The sequence below is a fragment of the Cucurbita pepo genome, chromosome LG03 (assembly GCF_002806865.2).
Source record: "Cucurbita pepo subsp. pepo cultivar mu-cu-16 chromosome LG03, ASM280686v2, whole genome shotgun sequence".
NCBI classification, from domain to species: Eukaryota; Viridiplantae; Streptophyta; class Magnoliopsida; order Cucurbitales; family Cucurbitaceae; genus Cucurbita; species Cucurbita pepo.
The window spans coordinates 10994710-11012641 of NC_036640.1; the positions used below are offsets into that span (position 1 = coordinate 10994710).

At 35.9% G+C, this 17932-nt stretch overlaps 4 protein-coding genes across 4 annotated transcripts; all 4 read left to right on the plus strand.

Moving 5' to 3' along the window:
• Positions 1–1084: 1084 nt before the first annotated feature.
• On the plus strand, positions 1085–1847 carry LOC111791239. The gene has a single exon (XM_023672502.1). The coding sequence runs from the start codon at positions 1146–1148 to the stop codon at positions 1503–1505; it is 360 nt and encodes a 119-aa protein (XP_023528270.1). The 5' UTR covers positions 1085–1145; the 3' UTR covers positions 1506–1847.
• A 664-nt stretch (positions 1848–2511) lies between these two features.
• Positions 2512–4181, plus strand: LOC111789716 (translationally-controlled tumor protein homolog). Its single transcript, XM_023670386.1, has 5 exons — positions 2512–2645; positions 3181–3254; positions 3354–3482; positions 3577–3734; positions 3866–4181. The coding sequence occupies exons 1-5, from the start codon at positions 2618–2620 to the stop codon at positions 3981–3983; spliced, it is 507 nt and encodes a 168-aa protein (XP_023526154.1). The 5' UTR covers positions 2512–2617; the 3' UTR covers positions 3984–4181.
• A 756-nt stretch (positions 4182–4937) lies between these two features.
• Positions 4938–7185, plus strand: LOC111791196. Its single transcript, XM_023672447.1, has 5 exons — positions 4938–5261; positions 5344–5450; positions 5527–5674; positions 5890–6084; positions 6766–7185. The coding sequence occupies exons 1-5, from the start codon at positions 5064–5066 to the stop codon at positions 7000–7002; spliced, it is 885 nt and encodes a 294-aa protein (XP_023528215.1). The 5' UTR covers positions 4938–5063; the 3' UTR covers positions 7003–7185.
• Positions 7186–8264: 1079 nt separating this feature from the next.
• On the plus strand, positions 8265–17700 carry LOC111790963 (isoleucine--tRNA ligase, chloroplastic/mitochondrial). Its single transcript, XM_023672107.1, has 22 exons — positions 8265–8422; positions 9489–9687; positions 9828–9982; positions 10065–10166; positions 10479–10548; positions 10662–10774; positions 11013–11081; positions 11189–11296; positions 11729–11879; positions 12102–12333; positions 12598–12884; positions 13028–13164; positions 13516–13663; positions 13797–13928; positions 14183–14311; positions 14831–14958; positions 15051–15215; positions 15418–15543; positions 16152–16225; positions 16312–16561; positions 16699–16878; positions 17180–17700. The coding sequence occupies exons 1-22, from the start codon at positions 8318–8320 to the stop codon at positions 17417–17419; spliced, it is 3300 nt and encodes a 1099-aa protein (XP_023527875.1). The 5' UTR covers positions 8265–8317; the 3' UTR covers positions 17420–17700.
• Positions 17701–17932: the final 232 nt, after the last annotated feature.

Below are 17932 nucleotides of genomic sequence, written 5' to 3' on the forward strand. Positions count from 1 at the left end.
AAAAAAAAAAAAAAAAAAAAAAAAAAAAAAAAAAAAAAAAAAAAAAAAAAAAAAAAAAAAAAAAAAGAGCAATTAGGAGTAATTTGAAGAAAAATAGAGGGGCAAAATGGGAACGTAGCAAAATAGAGGATTGCGTGTAGAATTAAATTACATTATTGTCCTTCTATTAAAAACTGGTTTCAAAAGTCGTGAAATTTCAACCCCACACCCCATATATAATAACTTTATATTTGTTTTTATTTATTTTAATTATATATTTTAATATTAAAATAAGCCTAGCTTTTTCATATATAATTATTGTCCCATAAACCTTTAAATTTTCATATTTTCAATAATATTTAAATTTTAATATTTTTTTATATTGACGGGACTAATAAACTCGAAGAATGTAACAACACAATAAGTCCATCGCTAGCACTCACATTTTTAATACACGTTAATTAGGAAGAGATTTCCACACCCCACTAGCAAATATTATCCACCTGGGTGTCGGTGCTGAACTCCATTTTTTTTTNAAGCCTAGCTTTTTCATATATAATTATTGTCCCATAAACCTTTAAATTTTCATATTTTCAATAATATTTAAATTTTAATATTTTTTTATATTGACGGGACTAATAAACTCGAAGAATGTAACAACACAATAAGTCCATCGCTAGCACTCACATTTTTAATACACGTTAATTAGGAAGAGATTTCCACACCCCACTAGCAAATATTATCCACCTGGGTGTCGGTGCTGAACTCCATTTTTTTTTTGGTATATTTATTTATTTATTTATTTCAACCTTAATTTCAAATATTGACTAACTTTATTTATTTTTTTCAAAGAACAATGCAAACCCACAAAACCCTACCTGTTTCCATTTAAAAGATTTATTCTTTTTAGAAAATTCATCTTAAAATATAAATTGTTTTTATCATCTTTCAATTTTTAATATTACATAAATATTGATTATAATAAGTTTAAAATTACTTTTAAGGAGACAAATTTTAAATAAAGTATAAATAAAATGGAAATAAAAATTACTTTATATTAATATTAAAATTTTTAATTTTGAAAAATGTAAAATTTATTGGTTTTTGTTCCGTCTCTGATATTAAATTCAAACCAGAATCAAGAAACGGAGTGAAAGTGGAGGGAAATGATAGAAGAACGGCAAGGCGGAGCTCCACACGGCGTTATACTGGCGGTGGTCGTCGCCACCGTCATTCTCGTCCCTTTCTTCCTCGGCGACCACGGCGAGGCCATCACCGAAGCCATTTCCGACCTCCTCAGTCCCTTCGGCCTCCTCCTCCTCCCTATCCTCCTCCTTCTTACCATTCAGTTTCTCTCCTCCGATCGCGGCTCCGTCGTCTCCGCCATCTTCTCCACCAGCGAACCCGACTCCATCCACCGCGTCACTGGCTCCCCCGTCGGCGTTGCTCTCTTCCTCCTCCTCATTCTGTTTCTCCTCTATAACCGGATTTCCATCTTCGGCGGCGACGATGATTCCGGCGACTGAAATCGGTTGTTAGATCTGTCTCTTCCGCTACTCCTTGAACTTTTTTATTTTCCTTTGCCGGAATTTTTTCTTGTACTGTGTAAATGTATGCCGCCTGAAAAACAGGGCACGGCGGAATGGAATGTGAAATCTCGATTTCTTGCTTTGCCCTAGTTTCTTAACTTCTGGGTTTCAGGCCATTTTTGTTCAGTTATTTATTTTACTGTCGGCGCCATCGGCGGTGGCGAATCCTCCTTCTCCTTCTCCTCCTGCTGCCGACGCCGGCGGCGCCGGCGCCGGCGTCTGTAAGAAAATTGAAGTTGTGTGGGGGCTGTTTATACAGATATTTATTTGTTCTTGTCCTGCTTCTTGCAGAATCACCGAAATTATTTTAATATTTTAAAAATTATGTAAAAAGAATTAATTTTTTTTCTTTCTTATTTATTTTGTTTTTAATTTTTTAAAAAAATATAAAAAAAGTATTATTTTATAATTTTATTTCTAAAATATATATTAAAAACTTATTTTAATTTAAAATATTAGAGATAATGAAAAAACAAATAATAATAATAATTATTATTATTATCAAATATGTTAATAAAAATCAATAAATTTTATTCGTTTTTATTTATTAAAAAATGTCATCCAATAGAATCTAAACTATAAGAATGACATTTTAATAATTTTTTTATCTTAATTTTATCATAGTAAAAATTATTTAATTTATTCTCAATAAAATAATAAAATAAGTTTTTTCTTTTCTAATTTTGTTAAAGATATATCATAAATAATTAAAATTTTATAATATTAAAAAAAATAAAAATGATTAATTAAGGTTAATGTAAGGAAATTTTCACCCAACTCTGACAAAAAAATCAAATCTTATTTAACTAATAAAATTTAAAAAATGTTATCGAAAAAATATATATGTTTAAGGAGGTAAAATATATTAAATAAATTTTTTAAAAAGGAAAAGATAAAAAGAATAAAATAAGAATTTAAATAAAATTATAAAATTTCTTGGTTTTTGAAGGACTGCCCTATAAATTGATTAAACCCTCTTCATCTCTTGATTGCCGTACTCCCTCGCCTCATAAATTTTCAAGAGGGATCCGGGAATCTACTCTGCAACCATGTTGGTTTACACCGATCTTCTCTCCGGTAATGATATTATGAGTTTTCGATTATTTATGTTTTTGTTTAGTATGTGTATTTTTGTATAGGATATGGATTTTGAGCTGTTAGGGTTTTCTGTTGTTATTTTGGATTTGTGATTTATATGGATTGTTTGAATATCGTTTGGATCTGGTACATAATTTAGAGTAATTGATTTTGGTTTAACTGATACCAATTTGATTCATACCATAAAAGATTTTACAAATATGCGTAATAGCCTTTTGATTAGCTGTTGGGGAGAGAGCTCTCTGCGGATTGAAGTAGTATATTTCTCATAATCGATTGTGTTCTAGAGTATTTGATGTTATTGGTGTAAAATTTTTGGACTCTCTTCTTTCCATTTATGTGAAGGATTTGTTTAAATTCCTTTTGATTAGCTGTTGGAGAGAGCTCTCTGCGGATTGAAGACGTATATTTTTCATAATCGATTGTGTTCTAGAGTATTTGATGTTTTTGGCATAAAATTTTTGGACTCTGTTCTTTTAATTTGTGTGAAGGATTTGTTTAAATTTTATATCAGGTGATGAGCTTCTCTCGGATTCGTTTCCATACAAAGAAATCGAGAATGGAATGATCTGGGAAGTCGATGGAAAGGTTAGCTATTTTCGTTTAATGTAATTTTTTTTCACTAAGAACAATTTTTTTTTGTGTTAATGGTACCAAGTTTTTAGTTTCTTACACAATTTATTGCAGTGGGTCGTTCAAGGAGCAGTTGATGTGGACATCGGTGCCAACCCTTCTGCTGAAGGTGCTGGCGAGGATGAAGGTGTTGATGATCAGGCAGTGAAGGTCGTCGACATTGTCGATACCTTCAGGCTTCAGGTAGGCATGCCTCCTCCTTGGACAAGCAGAAGGTTCAAGGATTATGCAAACATTCAAGCAGAATTTATTTATTTATTTCAATTTGGGTTTCCAGGAGCAACCTCCCTTGGACAAGAAGTTGTTCATTGCATACATCAAGAAATACATCAAATTGGTGACACCTAAACTGGAAGGGGAGAAACAAGAGGCATTCAAGAAGAACATTGAGGGAGCAACCAAATATCTACTTGCAAAGCTCAAGGACTTGCAATTGTAAGTATTTCAGTAGTTGTCTATGTGTTCTTGGTTTATTCCAACCAAATCTTCTAACCTGTTGTGGTCGATTTGGTTCAAGTTTTTGTATCACTAGAACGATACCTAACATACGATATGTTGTTTTGCAGCTTCGTCGGGGAGAGTATGCATGACGATAGCTCTATGGTATTTGCATACTACAAGGAAGGAGCCACTGACCCAACATTTTTATACCTCGCCCCAGGTTTGAAGGAAGTCAAGTGCTGAAAAGAACAAAAGTTCATAGCAGAATGCTTCATATAGCATTGTTAGTTTCTACTATTTTTGCCTGTTCTCATGACATTTGAATTTGAATGGTTTGGGCTGTTTTCTTTTTTGTTTTGGTTTAGTTTGGGTTTCTTTGTTTTGACTGAGAGCTTTTGTCCTGGTGAATGCGAAAGTTTACTCTATTTATATGCCCAAGAATCTCTACTTTTATCGTATCAACTGCTCGTTATTATTCGTCCGTTCTTCGATTTGATAACCCAAAATGGTTCTCTCAAGGTCACCGAGCAATTCTTGTGAAGAAACTCTAATGAAATTTGCTCCAAATTGCCATTTGGAGTTCGAATCTTGTTTAGAGTTTCTTCACAAGAATTGCTCGGTGACCTTGAGAGAACTATTATGGGTTTACAAATCACTCATTTTCATAACAAAATCGAGGAAGAACCGAGTACGATTTTCAGATTCTAGGAAGCTAAAGTTGATTCGGACAACAATACAAAGAGGCTATTGTTGTTTTTTTTTTTTTTTTTCAAGTTAAATTAACATTTTTATTAATACTATTTTTACATTAAAGTGTTTTTAAAATTTGAATTTGTACAATGAAAATTTTGAAATTTTATAAACTGTTTTCTATAATTTTTTAAAATTTATTTTACAAATGGAAAAAAAAATAGTAAAAATATTTTTATTGCTACATTTTTTAAATATTGTTTTTCAATAAAAATAAAAGTAAAAGTAATAACCGATTTCTTTCCCTCCAAAACTCGAAAAGTAATTTTTTTTTATTATTCGCTTTCCATTTTGTTTCATATTATTTTTTTTTCCTAAAAAAGTGTGGTAAAAACGACGGCGTTTCACATTGAAGCCAACGCGCTGGTTTCATGGCGCCTAATTACCCAAATTCAGCGAACGAGCCGTTATAGAAAGAACATCAACGTCTCTTTCAATGGCGACATTCAAATTTCAAATCTCTGAAACCTAATAAGGCAACAAGACAACCAACAGCCTTAAATTTCCACTTTCTTCAATTTCAAGCACAGATACTCTTCATTTCTCATCTCTGCAATTCTTCTCATTCTCGCTATGGCCATGGCTCTCAGATCCATTGATAATGTTCCGCTGGTTACGCCAAAAATGCCGAAGAAACAAACCAATGTGGCGGCGGATCCAATCCAGAAGCGAAACGATGAGAATCAGAATCCGGTTCCTCCTCCTGCAGACGCCGCCATTGATTATGTTTCTTCTGAGAATCTGAAGCCCTTGACGAACCCTAATTCTAATGTACTCGTCATTTTCCGTTTCTTTTTGCATTTCTTGCTTGTTTTCAGATCTGATCTTCGTTTTTGTTTCGTTGTTGTGTTAGGATTTCATTGAAGGATTGGATTCGAAAGATTGGGTGAAGGTCTGCGAATCGCTCAATAATGCTAGGCGTCTCGCGCTATTTCACTCGGATCTCTTGCTGTCCTCGTTGTAAGTAGAATATTCTCTGTTTGTGGCTTGGGATGGTGAAATTCTGGCGATTAATTTTCTTCCGATTGCATTACAGAGAGAAAATTATAGCGGTGCTGATTAAGTCGATGAAAAACCCTAGAAGTGCTTTAATCAAGACCTCAATCATGGCTTCGTCTGACATTTTTAACTCGTTTGGCGATCGGTTGCTCGACGCATCCACTAGCAATGCATTTGATCAATTGGTGAGAGCTTGCAATTGAATTTCCTCGAACCATTTTCTTTTTGTGATCAATATCTGAATAGGAAGTTCAATGATATCTGTTCCTAAACAATCAATTTTGCACTGGAAGATTGAACCCTAAACCCTAAACTATCAATTTTGTGGAAGATTAGAGGGAAATGTTGGATGAACAAGTTCTGATTGAGAGACTGATTATATGTGATTTTGGTTGCTCAGCTGCTTCAATTACTTCTCAAAGCTTCTCAAGACAAAAAGTTTGTGTGTGAAGAAGCAGACAAGGCACTGAAAGCTCTAGTGCAATCCACGACTCCTCTGCCTCTGCTGCAGAAACTTCGGCCATATGTTTCCCATTCCAACCACAGAGTCAGAGCCAAAGCCGCCATTCCAATCTCTGATTGTGTCTCTAAGATGGTAAAAACTGATGACAAATCACTTCTTTACTTCGGTTAGATCTCACGTCGATTGGAGAAGAGAACGAAACATTCTTTATAAGAGTCTGGAAACTTCTCCCTAACAATAACAACAGTATTTTAAAAATCTAGAGGAGAAGCCCGAAAGAAAAAACAGGACAATATCTTTTAGCGGTAGACTTGATTGTTACAAATGGTATCAGTGCTAGATATCGGCCGGTGTGCCAGCAAAGACGCTGGACCCGAAAGAGGGGTGGATTGTAAGATCGGTTGGAGAGGAGAACGAAATATTCTTTATAAGGGTGTGGAAATCTCTCTCTCGCAGAAGCGTTTTAAAAAGGTAGAATAGAAGTCCGAAAAGGAAAGCCTAAAAAGGACAATATGTGCTAGCCGGTGGGCTTAGGCTGTTACAAATTGTAATAGAGCCAGACACCGGGCGGTGTACTAGTGAGCGCGCTGGACCCCAAAAAGGGGTGGATTGTGAGATCTTACATTGGTTGAAGAGGAGAACGAAACATTCTTTATAAGAGTGTGAAGATCTCTCCCTAGCAGACGCATTTCAAAAATCTTGAAAGAAAGTCCGAAAGGAAAAGGCCAAAGAGGACAATATCTACTAGCGGTGAGCGGTGAGCTTGGACGGATGCATTCTAACATGGGTGGGTTGCGATTTTTTCTTCTGCAGGGTCTGGAAGAAATGAAGCAACATGGGATTGTTCCATTGCTTCAGATGGCCGCAGATTTGTTGAACGATAGGCTACCTGAGGCAAGGGAAGCAGCTCGGTGTATTGTGATGGGAATGTTCAAAGCATTGACACAGAATGAAGAACAGAAACAGGAAGCTTGGCAAAGCTTTTGCCAAGCTAATCTGTCGCCCATTCATGCTCAGTCCTTGCTCAAAGTTGCTACCTCCTCTCAGTAGCAAGCAAACATTGTGAAAGAGAGAGCTCTAGGAGTAAGGTTCTTCTTACAAATTAGTTCTTGTTCTCTTCTTTCCCTTCACCTTTGTTGGTGTGGAAGAAAGGCTGAAGACAATAAACAAGCTCTGTTATAAGCACATTTACTTGAGTAAAATATAAATAAAATTTTGTTATTATTTTTTCCGTATAGTTTTGTGGACGACCGACATTCACGATACTATGATATTGTCCACGGACTTTAACTTTGGTCTTCCAAAAAGCCTCGTGCCAATAGTGAAGGTATCTCTCACTTATTATAGTCTATCATCGGGGCCTCCCCTTGAATATCTAACCACTTATATAGACGAACTCATTTACCAATTCGATAGATCTCTATTTATGATTATTTTGATGCCCACGACTTTTTTTAGGATTCTACCGACTTGGGTAAGTTAGGGGCATGACTCTGAGATCAATAGTTTGGAACAACAGACCTGCAAAATATAAACAAACAAAACTTTTTAGGTCATTCAAGAATGTTTGAAAGTTTCAAATTTGTTGGTCGATGATATTTGTCTGAATCAATACTATACTCAAGTTTGCACTAAGTCATGAGTTGGGTCGATCATGGTTCAACTTCATGTCGTACAGGGATTTTATGCTCTTATCCATCTTTAAGTGAGTTGGGTCATCGGTTGGCTTGCTTCACCGGTTTGGCTTATCGGCTGATAATGACTAAAACGGAGTCGGAGAAGTTCTGACTTTTCAATGGAAGTTTAGCTCGTGCTGCCCGTGACGTGAATGATCGTTGACCCTGCCCCTGATTTTCTTATTTCTATTTGTGACATAGAATTCGACTTTTTGTTACATCTGTCGAGGCCCATAAAGGGAGGTGCTACAAGACTGATCGCCCTACGGATGAAAGAAAGATAGTGATTCGTTGATGTTAATAATAAATTTGGAACTAAAATAAAATCATAAAACAAAAATTGTTCATGAAAGTTTTTTTTTTTTCTTTTTAGAAAAATTATTCAACTAAAAAAACCATCTTTTTATTAATAAAATTTAAATTAATTACACTGAAATTATAAAAGACAATGGAAGCTTTTAAAATAATAATAAAAAAAAATGTTATAAATATACTGCAAAATATAATTTATAGATTAAATTATTAAAAAATATATAAAATGACATTTATTTAATATTATGATGCGTTATTTTTCAAAATATTTAAAGGTTAAATTTCCAAAGGAATAAAATGCGTTAGTTTTACAAAAATCCCGCATTAGTTTCCTCTCTCATACTTCCTATCGCCCCGAGGATGAAGAGGCTCTGCAAATGAATGGAGTCAATATGCCGCTGTATGCGTCCTTTGCCGCTGGCTCTTCCGCATTGAAGTGCAAAGGAGCCACCAAATCTCTCATTCAAACGTCTTCTTATTCAGTACAATTTCTCTCTTCTCCTCTTTTATCTCTCTGTTTACGCCTGTCTTTTTGAATTATGAAGCAGTCTACTTCGATGATTCAAGAACGATTCCTTCTTTGTTTACATTTGTTTGTGTTATTCTGTCGTTTTTTTCTGATAAAAGAAGGTCTTATGGAGTTAATTTGATTACTTCATACCCTTCTTGTTGAGTTCAGAGAGTGTAGTGGTTAATTGCTTATGTTTGTTCAGTGCGTTTGTATTGGAAATTGTTTGGAGTGCGTTTTTTTTTGTGTTTGAATTGTTGCTCCTTCTATTGGGTTGTCTTCTAATACCACGTTTCAATGTTCATAACGATTCAATTTTGATACGCTATTGACATTTGATTCTGCAGACTTGTGCTTGTGTCTTGGTAAATTCAATCTCGTGAAAGAACATTGGGGGTGTATTCTTTTTCTTATTATTTTTATAAATCGCTTAACCTAAGACCTAAAGTGTGAGATCCCCACATCGGTTGGGGAGGAGAACGAAACATTCTTTACAAGGGTGCGGAAACCTCTCCCTAGTAGACACGTTTTAAAAATCTTGAGGGGAAGTCTGAAAGGGAAAGCCCAAAGAGGATAATATTTTCTAGCGGTGTACACGAGGCAATGTGCTAGCAAGGATGCTGGGCCCCGAAGGGGGTAGATTGAGGGGTCCGACATCGATTGGAGAAAGCAACGAGTGCCAACGATGACACTGAGCCCCGAAGAGGGGTGAATTGTGAGATCCCACATCGGTGAAAACGAAACATTTTTTTTATAAGGGTGTAGAAACCTTGAGAGGAAGCCTGGAAGGAAAAATCCAAAAAGGACAATATCTGCTAGTGGTGGGCTTGAGCCGTTACATAAAGCAAAAATACCACATAATGATGCTTTTCTTTTTGGTTGGAAAGAAAAAAAAATCAAAATTTATTTTAGGAGGTACTTCTAGTGTTCAGTTAAGGAAAATGGTGTTTGCCCTTAACGATCAAATCATCTGTGACCGTTATTCTTGAATGTGAATTGCTGGTGCTTGATGTCAATGTACTCGTGTTTCATATTTCCAGGTATTATCACAAAGAATTTCTGCATCACTTGGGAGGAGAAGTTATATTCCTTCATTTCGTTTTAGAGGAAGCTCTTCGGCAAAAGTATTTACGTTCTTGAGCGTCACACGTTACTCTACTTATTTAAATGATGAATTCCTACCTTCCTCAAAGAGAAGGGCTAGAGGGCCCGTTATGGCAGCAAAGAAAGCATCTAAAGGTGCATAGTCTTGGCAATTATTATTACATTTCCCTTCAAATCTATGCTTTTGATTTTTATGAATTACATGACTTCTTGAATGAGTTTTTGCATTTTTTCAATGAAGTTTCTGATTTCTTGGATTGCTTGAGTTTGTTTAGAGACAAATGAAGGAGATGGAAAATACAAGCATACTGTTGATCTGCCAAAGACTACATTTGGCATGAGAGCAAATTCTACGGTTAGGGAGCCAGAAATTCAGAAAATATGGGATGACCATCAAGTGTTCAATCGAGTTGTTGAAAGAAATACTGGAGTATGTTCTTCGGTCTTCTTGGGATATCGTCCTTCTTTTGTCCACCATTCAAAATAACTTATTTGCCGACATCTGGTCTCAGGAAAACTTCATTCTTCACGATGGTCCTCCATATGCCAATGGTGATCTTCACATGGGCCATGCTTTGAATAAGATTTTGAAGGATATAATTAACCGTTACAAGGTTAGTTTCTTATTCTTAGCCACACTTCATTAAATCAGACAACATGCCAGAAAAAAAAAAAGCTGGAACATGTTAATAATGTATGTCTGTATCCCTAGTAATTATTTTTAACACCTCATACTGAAGTTCTGTTGAGATTCAGTTTCGGTTACTGTTGACTTGGAGTTTATATACAAATGGTGTCTAATTTTAACTCGTGATCCCTCCGCCGTGTAATAGCTACTTAGTTTTTGGAAGAACAAACTCCTTGCTTTCCATTTTAAAAGTTTCTAACTAGTATTTCTTTTTCCTTTTATTTTCTTCTCTTAACAGCTTCTTCAAAACTATAAAGTTCGTTTTGTGCCTGGCTGGGACTGCCATGGGCTACCAATTGAGTTAAAAGGCAAGTATCTTTTAAAGTAGTTAACCTCCGTGATAAGCTTTTACTGAGGGGTAACGTCTTAGGTCTCTAGGGATAAAGGTAAGGAAACTTAACTGTAATCTTTAGCTATTCAGTTCTGCAGTCATTGGATAAAGAAGCCAGGAAAGATCTTACCCCAATTAAGTTGCGAGATAAGGCTGCCAAGTTTGCTAAAGCTACGGTGAAAACTCAGATGGCATCATTTAAGGCAATTTCCTCATCACCTCAACTTTATTAGTTCAATGCTTAATATTTCTTGCATCATGTTAAAGTGATTAACTTATGTGATAATTTTAGTTCATGTCAACATTATGTCTATGCAAGCATGTTCATCTTTGATGCTTTCTGAGTACTGGGTTTAGTATGTCGTGGGAGTTACTCTTCATGGAAAATTTCATGACTCTCTTCTTTTAAATTTCTCAAAGTATGCTGTTCAATTTTTGCAGCGCTATGGAGTATGGGCAGATTGGAACAATCCATACCTAACTCTCAGTCCTGAATATGAAGCTGCCCAGGTAAACTATTGCATGCATTCTAATGTTCTACTTTCTATATGCTTCCTTAAGCACTTTGTTGCAGAATTGAATTCAATAGTTTTGTGTTTGTATTGTTTTTATGTTAGATTGAGGTGTTTGGTCAAATGGCCATTCAAGGATATATTTTTAGAGGGAGAAAACCAGTTCACTGGAGTCCCTCATCACGAACTGCTCTTGCCGAGGCTGAATTGGAGGTAAATCAACTGTTGAAGCATGAGAAATTAGATAAACTTATTACGGCTGTGGGAGGAAGGTTTAGGGTTCTTGATTTTAGTGTCTTGTTGAGAATGGAAACTGTTGTATTCAGCGCTTAGATTGGCTGTTTCTTTTTCTTCACCGCCCACTCCCCGGTCCCTCCAATCTAATCTATTCTACTCCATTTAGAGTGTCTGAAACACCTAATCATCTAGGTTTGCTTGTTTGTTTTTTTTTTTCTTAAATAAAAAAAGTTAAACATGGTTTTGTCTAAGAAACCTATTACTCTTAAAACATTAAATCATTCTGATTCATTTCCCATGGTGAGCTTTGTCTCTAATTTATATCTCATGCGGCTTCCTATCATTTGCTCAAATTTGACATTATCTTTTTTTTTTTCCCTGCACTACCTATTTGATAACTGCATTCAGTACCCTGAGGGGCATACTTCAAGAAGCATATATGCTATTTTTAGATTGGTCAAGGAAGGTCCATCTTCAGGCGGCATGCTACAAGAATTTCTTCCAGACTTGTGCTTGGCCATATGGACTACAACTCCCTGGACTATTCCAGCCAATGCTGGTGAGTTCTTGTTTGTGTTACCGTGGGAGCAATGTGGTAGTAGATTTATTCCTGTATGTTTCCCAGTTATATTATTAATAATACAGTGGGAGCAAGTGTCCGGGCCGGCTCGCGTGCACCTTGGTTACTCTCATGGGACAATTTCATGATTCTACTACACTTGAGCAGTCTATCTTTACGTTGTATACATTCAAACTTTTTCTCTCACTGTTCTGTGATTAGCGGTTGCTGTCAATGCCAAGCTTCACTATGCCATAGTTGAACTGCTGGCACCGTCAGAAGATGTCTCTTTTTTGTCTGGAAATAAAAAGAAAAGACCTGGGAATATTCTGAATGAGGAAAATAGGCCTTTCCTTGTTGTAGCATCAGACCTGGTGCCAACTTTGGAAGCAAAATGGGGTGTGAAGCTTGTTGTGAAGAAAAAATTGTTGGGTTCAGAACTTGAAAACTGCAGGTTTCATTTCTTTCCCTAAACAATGAGAAGGAACAGTGAAAATGAGAGTTTCTTATCAAGTGAATTTTCTCCCTAAAAAAACTTGTAGGTTTCAGATTCAATTAGAAGAAATCTAGAAATGTGGTAAATAAACACGGTAAAGAAATTGTAAGTAAACAAACGCAATTTGCAAGAATCAAATGGTAATTAAATGGGGCCTTAATTATTTACCTTATTAATTTGATTTCATTGTGTACTAAGCATCAAATCTATTGTTTTCTTCAGATATATCCACCCAATTGATAAGAGGGAGTGCCAAGTTGTTATTGGAGGAGATTACATTACAACTGAGACAGGAACTGGGTTGGTCCATACGGCTCCTGGACATGGTCAGGAGGATTATGCGACTGGTTTGAAGTATGGACTCCCCCTAATATCTCCTGTAGATGATGATGGAAAATTCACCGAAGAAGCTGGGCAATTCAGCGGGCTTGATGTACTTGGGGATGGCAATACGGCTGTTGTCAAATATTTGGATGATCATTTCTCACTTATTTTGGAAGAATCGTACGGTAAGGCGTTCACCTTCACCCCCCCCCAAGAAAAAAGGACAAACCCTACTCTCTTCCTACAAGGAGGAGCAAAAATGATGATTCTAATCCTTTTCTGGGTTCTTCATATTTATTTGGTTTCAACATGTCATCTCTTCATACAGAGCATAAATATCCATATGATTGGCGAACAAAGAAACCAACAATTTTTAGGGCAACTGAGCAATGGTTTGCATCAGTGGAGGGATTTCGCCAGGCTGCTATGGATGCTATTGGTGAAGTAAAGTGGATACCTCCTCAGGTATTGATGTTCGAATGGCATTGTTGTTTACTCCTAGTGCTTGATTCAAATATTTACCTCTTTTGTTAACAAAAAAATTTGATTTGGTTTTTCCCTTTGTTTAACATTTAAATATTTACCTCATGATTCCCAAATTTGTTTAACATTTAAATCACCATTCAATGATGGTTGGTATATTAATGTGTGTTGTACTTTTGAATAGGAAGTTCTTTTTTGCATTGTTTCTGTTTCTTCCTAACCTAATGCACATCTAACTGGTGCCCCTGTTCAATAATCAACCATTAAATAAAGCCATACTGCTTTTTAAGCTATCTGATCACTAATGCCTCGTGAGAATGGACTACTTTCCAGGCTGAAAATAGAATCTCTGCAATGACCTCGAGCCGCTCTGATTGGTGCATATCTCGGCAAAGAACGTGGGGTGTCCCAATACCAGTCTTTTATCATGTGCAGACCAAAGAACCTCTTATGAATGACGACACTGTAAACCACATCAAGTGTAAGATTTACAGCGACTTATTATTACTCTCAATTTCCTTTCCTAAACTATGTTATTACTTTTAACAGATCTATAATGTAATGGCTTTGCGCATTTTCATACAGTTTGATACTTCTTATTGTTTGTTTGGCAGCAATAATAGCCAAAAAGGGTAGTGATGCTTGGTGGTATATGACAGTAGAGGATCTTCTTCCTGATAAATACCGAGAAATTGCATCTGAATATGAAAAGGGAACTGATACAATGGATGTATGGTTTGATTCAGGTATTATAATGTTCCGTTAATGAAATTACTAAATTTAAATGTTTCTAACAAACAATCCGAACACTAATGTTTCTTCTGAGAATTTTCCTGCTTAATTCACAACAATTTTGTTGGTGAAGTCGGTGGCATTTTTTAAGCCACTGAAGAAGAAATGCTCCAGCAGTTATCAGTTGGATCTTTCTACTCAAAAGTCATACATATGCTGTTAATTTGATATCGAACTCGATTGTAAATTTCCACTCTCCTTATTTCAGGCTCCTCTTGGGCAGCAGTATTAGGGACACGAGATGGTTTTAGTTTTCCTGCTGATTTGTACCTTGAAGGTACAGACCAGCATCGTGGCTGGTTCCAAAGTTCTTTGTTGACAAGCATTGCCACAAAAGGTAATGTGATTAAAATTGTGAACGTCTTCTTTTTTCTTGGAAAAGTTAATGCTGCTCTATACTTTTTATAGAAGTAATTTAGAAATTTCTTTGAATAATTAAGAAATAGGGAATGCAAACGTAACTCATTTTATCCCCCCCTTTTTTTAAACAAGAAACTTCTTCTCCTAATAAATGAAAAAAAAAATACCTAACAACAAATATAAAGATGGAGATAGCCATGAAAATAATAAACATTCCATTGCCTGAAAGACTTAGAGAGCTTGCAAATGCCCACACTAAGAATAAGACTCCACCAAACACGAGAAACCAATAGCTACTTCAAACCTTGTAAAGAAAATTGTGAGCCAACCATCAACCATCTATTTAACTTTCAAAACCAATCGCAAGGGAGCTGCTACATGGTCAATTGCTGTTATATAAATGTAATTCTATTTCTTTCAACGTGTATGCATAACGGAATCAAATCTATGTTGGAGCTAATCCGATGTACAAAATTTTGGACTTTCTTTGGAACAGGGAAGGCTCCATATTCCAGTGTCATTACTCACGGATTTGTTTTGGATGAGAAGGGTCTGAAAATGAGCAAATCTTTGGGTAATGTAGTTGATCCCAAGTCTGTGATTGAAGGAGGAAAGAATCAAAAGGTTCAAAGTGTTCTACTTTCATATCTGGTTTCCTCATTAAAAGTGGCTAGACTAAATCCCTTGGATGCTTTGTTATTGTTTGTATCTGGCAGGAAGCCCCAGGCTATGGAGCAGATGTCCTGCGCCTTTGGGTTTCCAGTGTGGACTACACCGGTGATGTGATGATCGGTTCTCAAGTTCTCCGTCAAATGTCAGATATTTATAGGAAGCTACGAGGAACATTAAGGTTCCTTCTAGGAAATCTGCATGATTGGACAGTAAGTTCATTTTAATCATTTATGTTTTCCTTAGCTTATGTCTTGTAGGAGAGAGAGAGAGAGAACTTGTGGTGCATTCTTTTGTTTTGTTTTGTTTTGTTTTTTTCTCTCCCCTTCCTGGAATCAGCTTTTAGATTAGCAACTTTTTCTCCTCCTTTTTCTTCATGTATCTACATAATAATAATCTCGTTTGTATTGACAGGAGGAAAATGCTGTACAATATCAGGATCTTCCAAGGATTGACCAGCATGCATTGTTTCAGCTTGAAAATATCATTAACAACATCAGAGAAAGCTATGAAAGCTATCAGTTCTTTAAGATCTTTCAGGTGACTTTTCTTCTGATGGTCTTATTATTTTATTCATTGAATTTGAATTATTATCAGCATAATCTGGTGTCAAGGGCTGTGAGAATAACTCAAAATGGCCACGCTTTGGAAATAAACCAACAGTATTGCAAGATTGTATTAACTTTAAAACCAATCTATCATAAAGCTCTGCCTCCTAGTTGCTGTAACTTTGTGGATGAACTGAATTCTTATCCCCATATTTGAGCTTACATTTAATAATTCTTACGGATATCCTGGAAAAGTATCATCCAACGGATGCTTAGATTCAGCCTTTGCCTCCCAAAGGCTTGATTTATATTCAAGGTCTCTTCCAGCTTATCAATGACATTAATTGCATGATCGACGTGACTCTGTGAGGACTTGTACGTCCAAATATTGACATGATTCTGTAAGGACTTTTAAGTTGGGAAAGCCACCCAACAAAATGTCCAAAAACAACGTTGAATTATGACTTATTGCTTCATTATAAATGGTGTAAAAGTTTTGTGGTCTTCTGAAATCTACTTTGCTTTCTAGAGCTAAGCACGAATCCTGGGTAATTTGTATATTTGGTGGTAATTTGACCATGGAACTTTTCACATTTTCAGATCATACAACGGTTCGTAATTGTTGATCTATCAAATTTCTACTTTGACGTCGCTAAAGATCGATTATATGTGGGGTAAGTTTTCTCTTTTTATCTTACTTATTCCTTATGCAAGTGGTTCTTTTCTTTAAGCAAAATGCTAATGTTGTTGGCAATTTCAGGGGATCCACGAGTTTTACTAGGAGAAGTTGTCAAACAGTTCTAGCAGCACATATCGTTTCCATAGCAAGAATAATTGCTCCAATATTGCCTCATTTGGCTGAGGATGTGTGGCAGAATTTACCCTTCCAATATACAAACGACGATGGTTCTGCTGCAAAATTTGTCTTTGAATCAAGGTGGCCAAGTTTAAATAAGACTAGGCTTTCTCTCCCCAGAGAAGAAGTTGATTTCTGGGCAAATATTCTTGAGGTATTTAATGTCTCTACAATTACAGACGTTCTGATAACAACTTATAAACAAGGTTTACTGTCGACGAATATGAACTAAACTAAATTATTGAAACTCGGATCTGAGAAGATTCGCTAACCCTTTAGCACTTTGATCAGCTAAGAACCGAGGTGAATAAAGTCCTCGAGGTTGCTCGAACTGGGAAATTGATTGGTTCAAGCTTAGAGGCTAAAGTTCATCTACATGCCTCAGGAGATGGTCTGGCTACTAAGTTGTGTGAAATGTGTGAATCCAACCATGACGCAGACACTTTGCAAAGAATATTTATTACATCTCAGGTAATCCTAACAGGGTTTTTCTTTTACAAAGGCATAAACTATAGCTTATTGGGTTTAGTGTTTTAAGTGCCATGATTCATTGTTCCATTGCCTCAAGTCGAAGGACGTGCGTATTAGTGTATATCGCTATGAAAGTACATATTGTAGTTTCTTGTTATGGAAATCTTGTTTAGATCGAAACCCAAGCCTTTGACTTGGTGATTGTTCCGATTATGAATAGTTAGTAATGTGATCCAGTTTTCATAATCATCAGCTTTAGGACAACATTTTGATACTCGTGTTTTGGAAATGGCATACACAGGTTGAGGTTCATCGAGCCATAGAGAATGAGCTGACAGAGAACATACCATACACTGGAGAGTGTCTCATTGAAGGCATCAAAGTCTGGATTGGTGTGTCTCGTGCTGAAGGTTCCAAGTGTGAAAGATGTTGGAACTTTTCGTTACGAGTTGGGTCGTTCCCGGAACATCCAGCTCTCTGCAAGCGGTGTTTCGATGTCATTGCTGGCTACCCAGAACCAGCTATGGCGGCAGTCAGCTGAGACTCCTGAAGTTGAAGGGTGTCTCCATTTTTGAGATGGTGTTGTATATTATTTTCCATTAAATTTCATTGATGACATTAATTATGATGCATTTTTTAGTAGGCTCAGACTTAGATTATGCAGCTGAGCTGAAAAGTTTGATAGATTTTCAGCTGAAGAATTGAGCAAAGCCTGAACGAATAATTATTTTTCAAAGAACATTTTATTTTAGTCTTTGTTCATGTTATGGCAAAGCTGTAAATTTAATATTTGGACGTAGAAATAAAGCCCAAATTAATTTGGACATGAACCTCAATATAAATTAAATATATGTTTTTTATTTTTTTAATGAAATTAAATTTATAATTTAACTTAAAAAGTGCCCTAATTTTATCTCTTTATTCCAAGCTTGAGGTTTCTAACTTCTAAATTCTTCAATTAGTCCCCTATTAATCATGAGCATTAATTACGTCATTAATAATACAGAGTTGGGTTTTATTGTCTTCCTCCTAAAAGATTGGTAATGAATTTTTA

What these genes read in the sequence shown, in the direction of transcription:
- LOC111789716 (XM_023670386.1), top strand. Translation starts at nt 2,618, where the DNA reads ATGTTGGTTTACACCGATCTTCTCTCCG. An exon ending in TCGATACCTTCAGGCTTCAG is followed by an intron (nt 3,483 to 3,576) that starts GTAGGCATGCCT and finishes TTGGGTTTCCAG; the next exon opens with GAGCAACCTCCCTTGGACAA. An exon ending in AAGCTCAAGGACTTGCAATT is followed by an intron (nt 3,735 to 3,865) that starts GTAAGTATTTCA and finishes GTTGTTTTGCAG; the next exon opens with CTTCGTCGGGGAGAGTATGC.
- LOC111790963 (XM_023672107.1), top strand. Translation starts at nt 8,318, where the DNA reads ATGAATGGAGTCAATATGCCGCTGTATGCGTCCTTTGCCGCTGGCTCT. An exon ending in CTGAATATGAAGCTGCCCAG is followed by an intron (nt 11,082 to 11,188) that starts GTAAACTATTGC and finishes TTTTTATGTTAG; the next exon opens with ATTGAGGTGTTTGGTCAAAT. An exon ending in TTGCCGAGGCTGAATTGGAG is followed by an intron (nt 11,297 to 11,728) that starts GTAAATCAACTG and finishes AACTGCATTCAG; the next exon opens with TACCCTGAGGGGCATACTTC.
- LOC111791196 (XM_023672447.1), top strand. Translation starts at nt 5,064, where the DNA reads ATGGCCATGGCTCTCAGATCCATTGATAATGTTCCGCTGGTTACGCCA. An exon ending in TGACGAACCCTAATTCTAAT is followed by an intron (nt 5,262 to 5,343) that starts GTACTCGTCATT and finishes TTGTTGTGTTAG; the next exon opens with GATTTCATTGAAGGATTGGA. An exon ending in CTGATTGTGTCTCTAAGATG is followed by an intron (nt 6,085 to 6,765) that starts GTAAAAACTGAT and finishes TTTCTTCTGCAG; the next exon opens with GGTCTGGAAGAAATGAAGCA.
- LOC111791239 (XM_023672502.1), top strand. Translation starts at nt 1,146, where the DNA reads ATGATAGAAGAACGGCAAGGCGGAGCTCCACACGGCGTTATACTGGCG.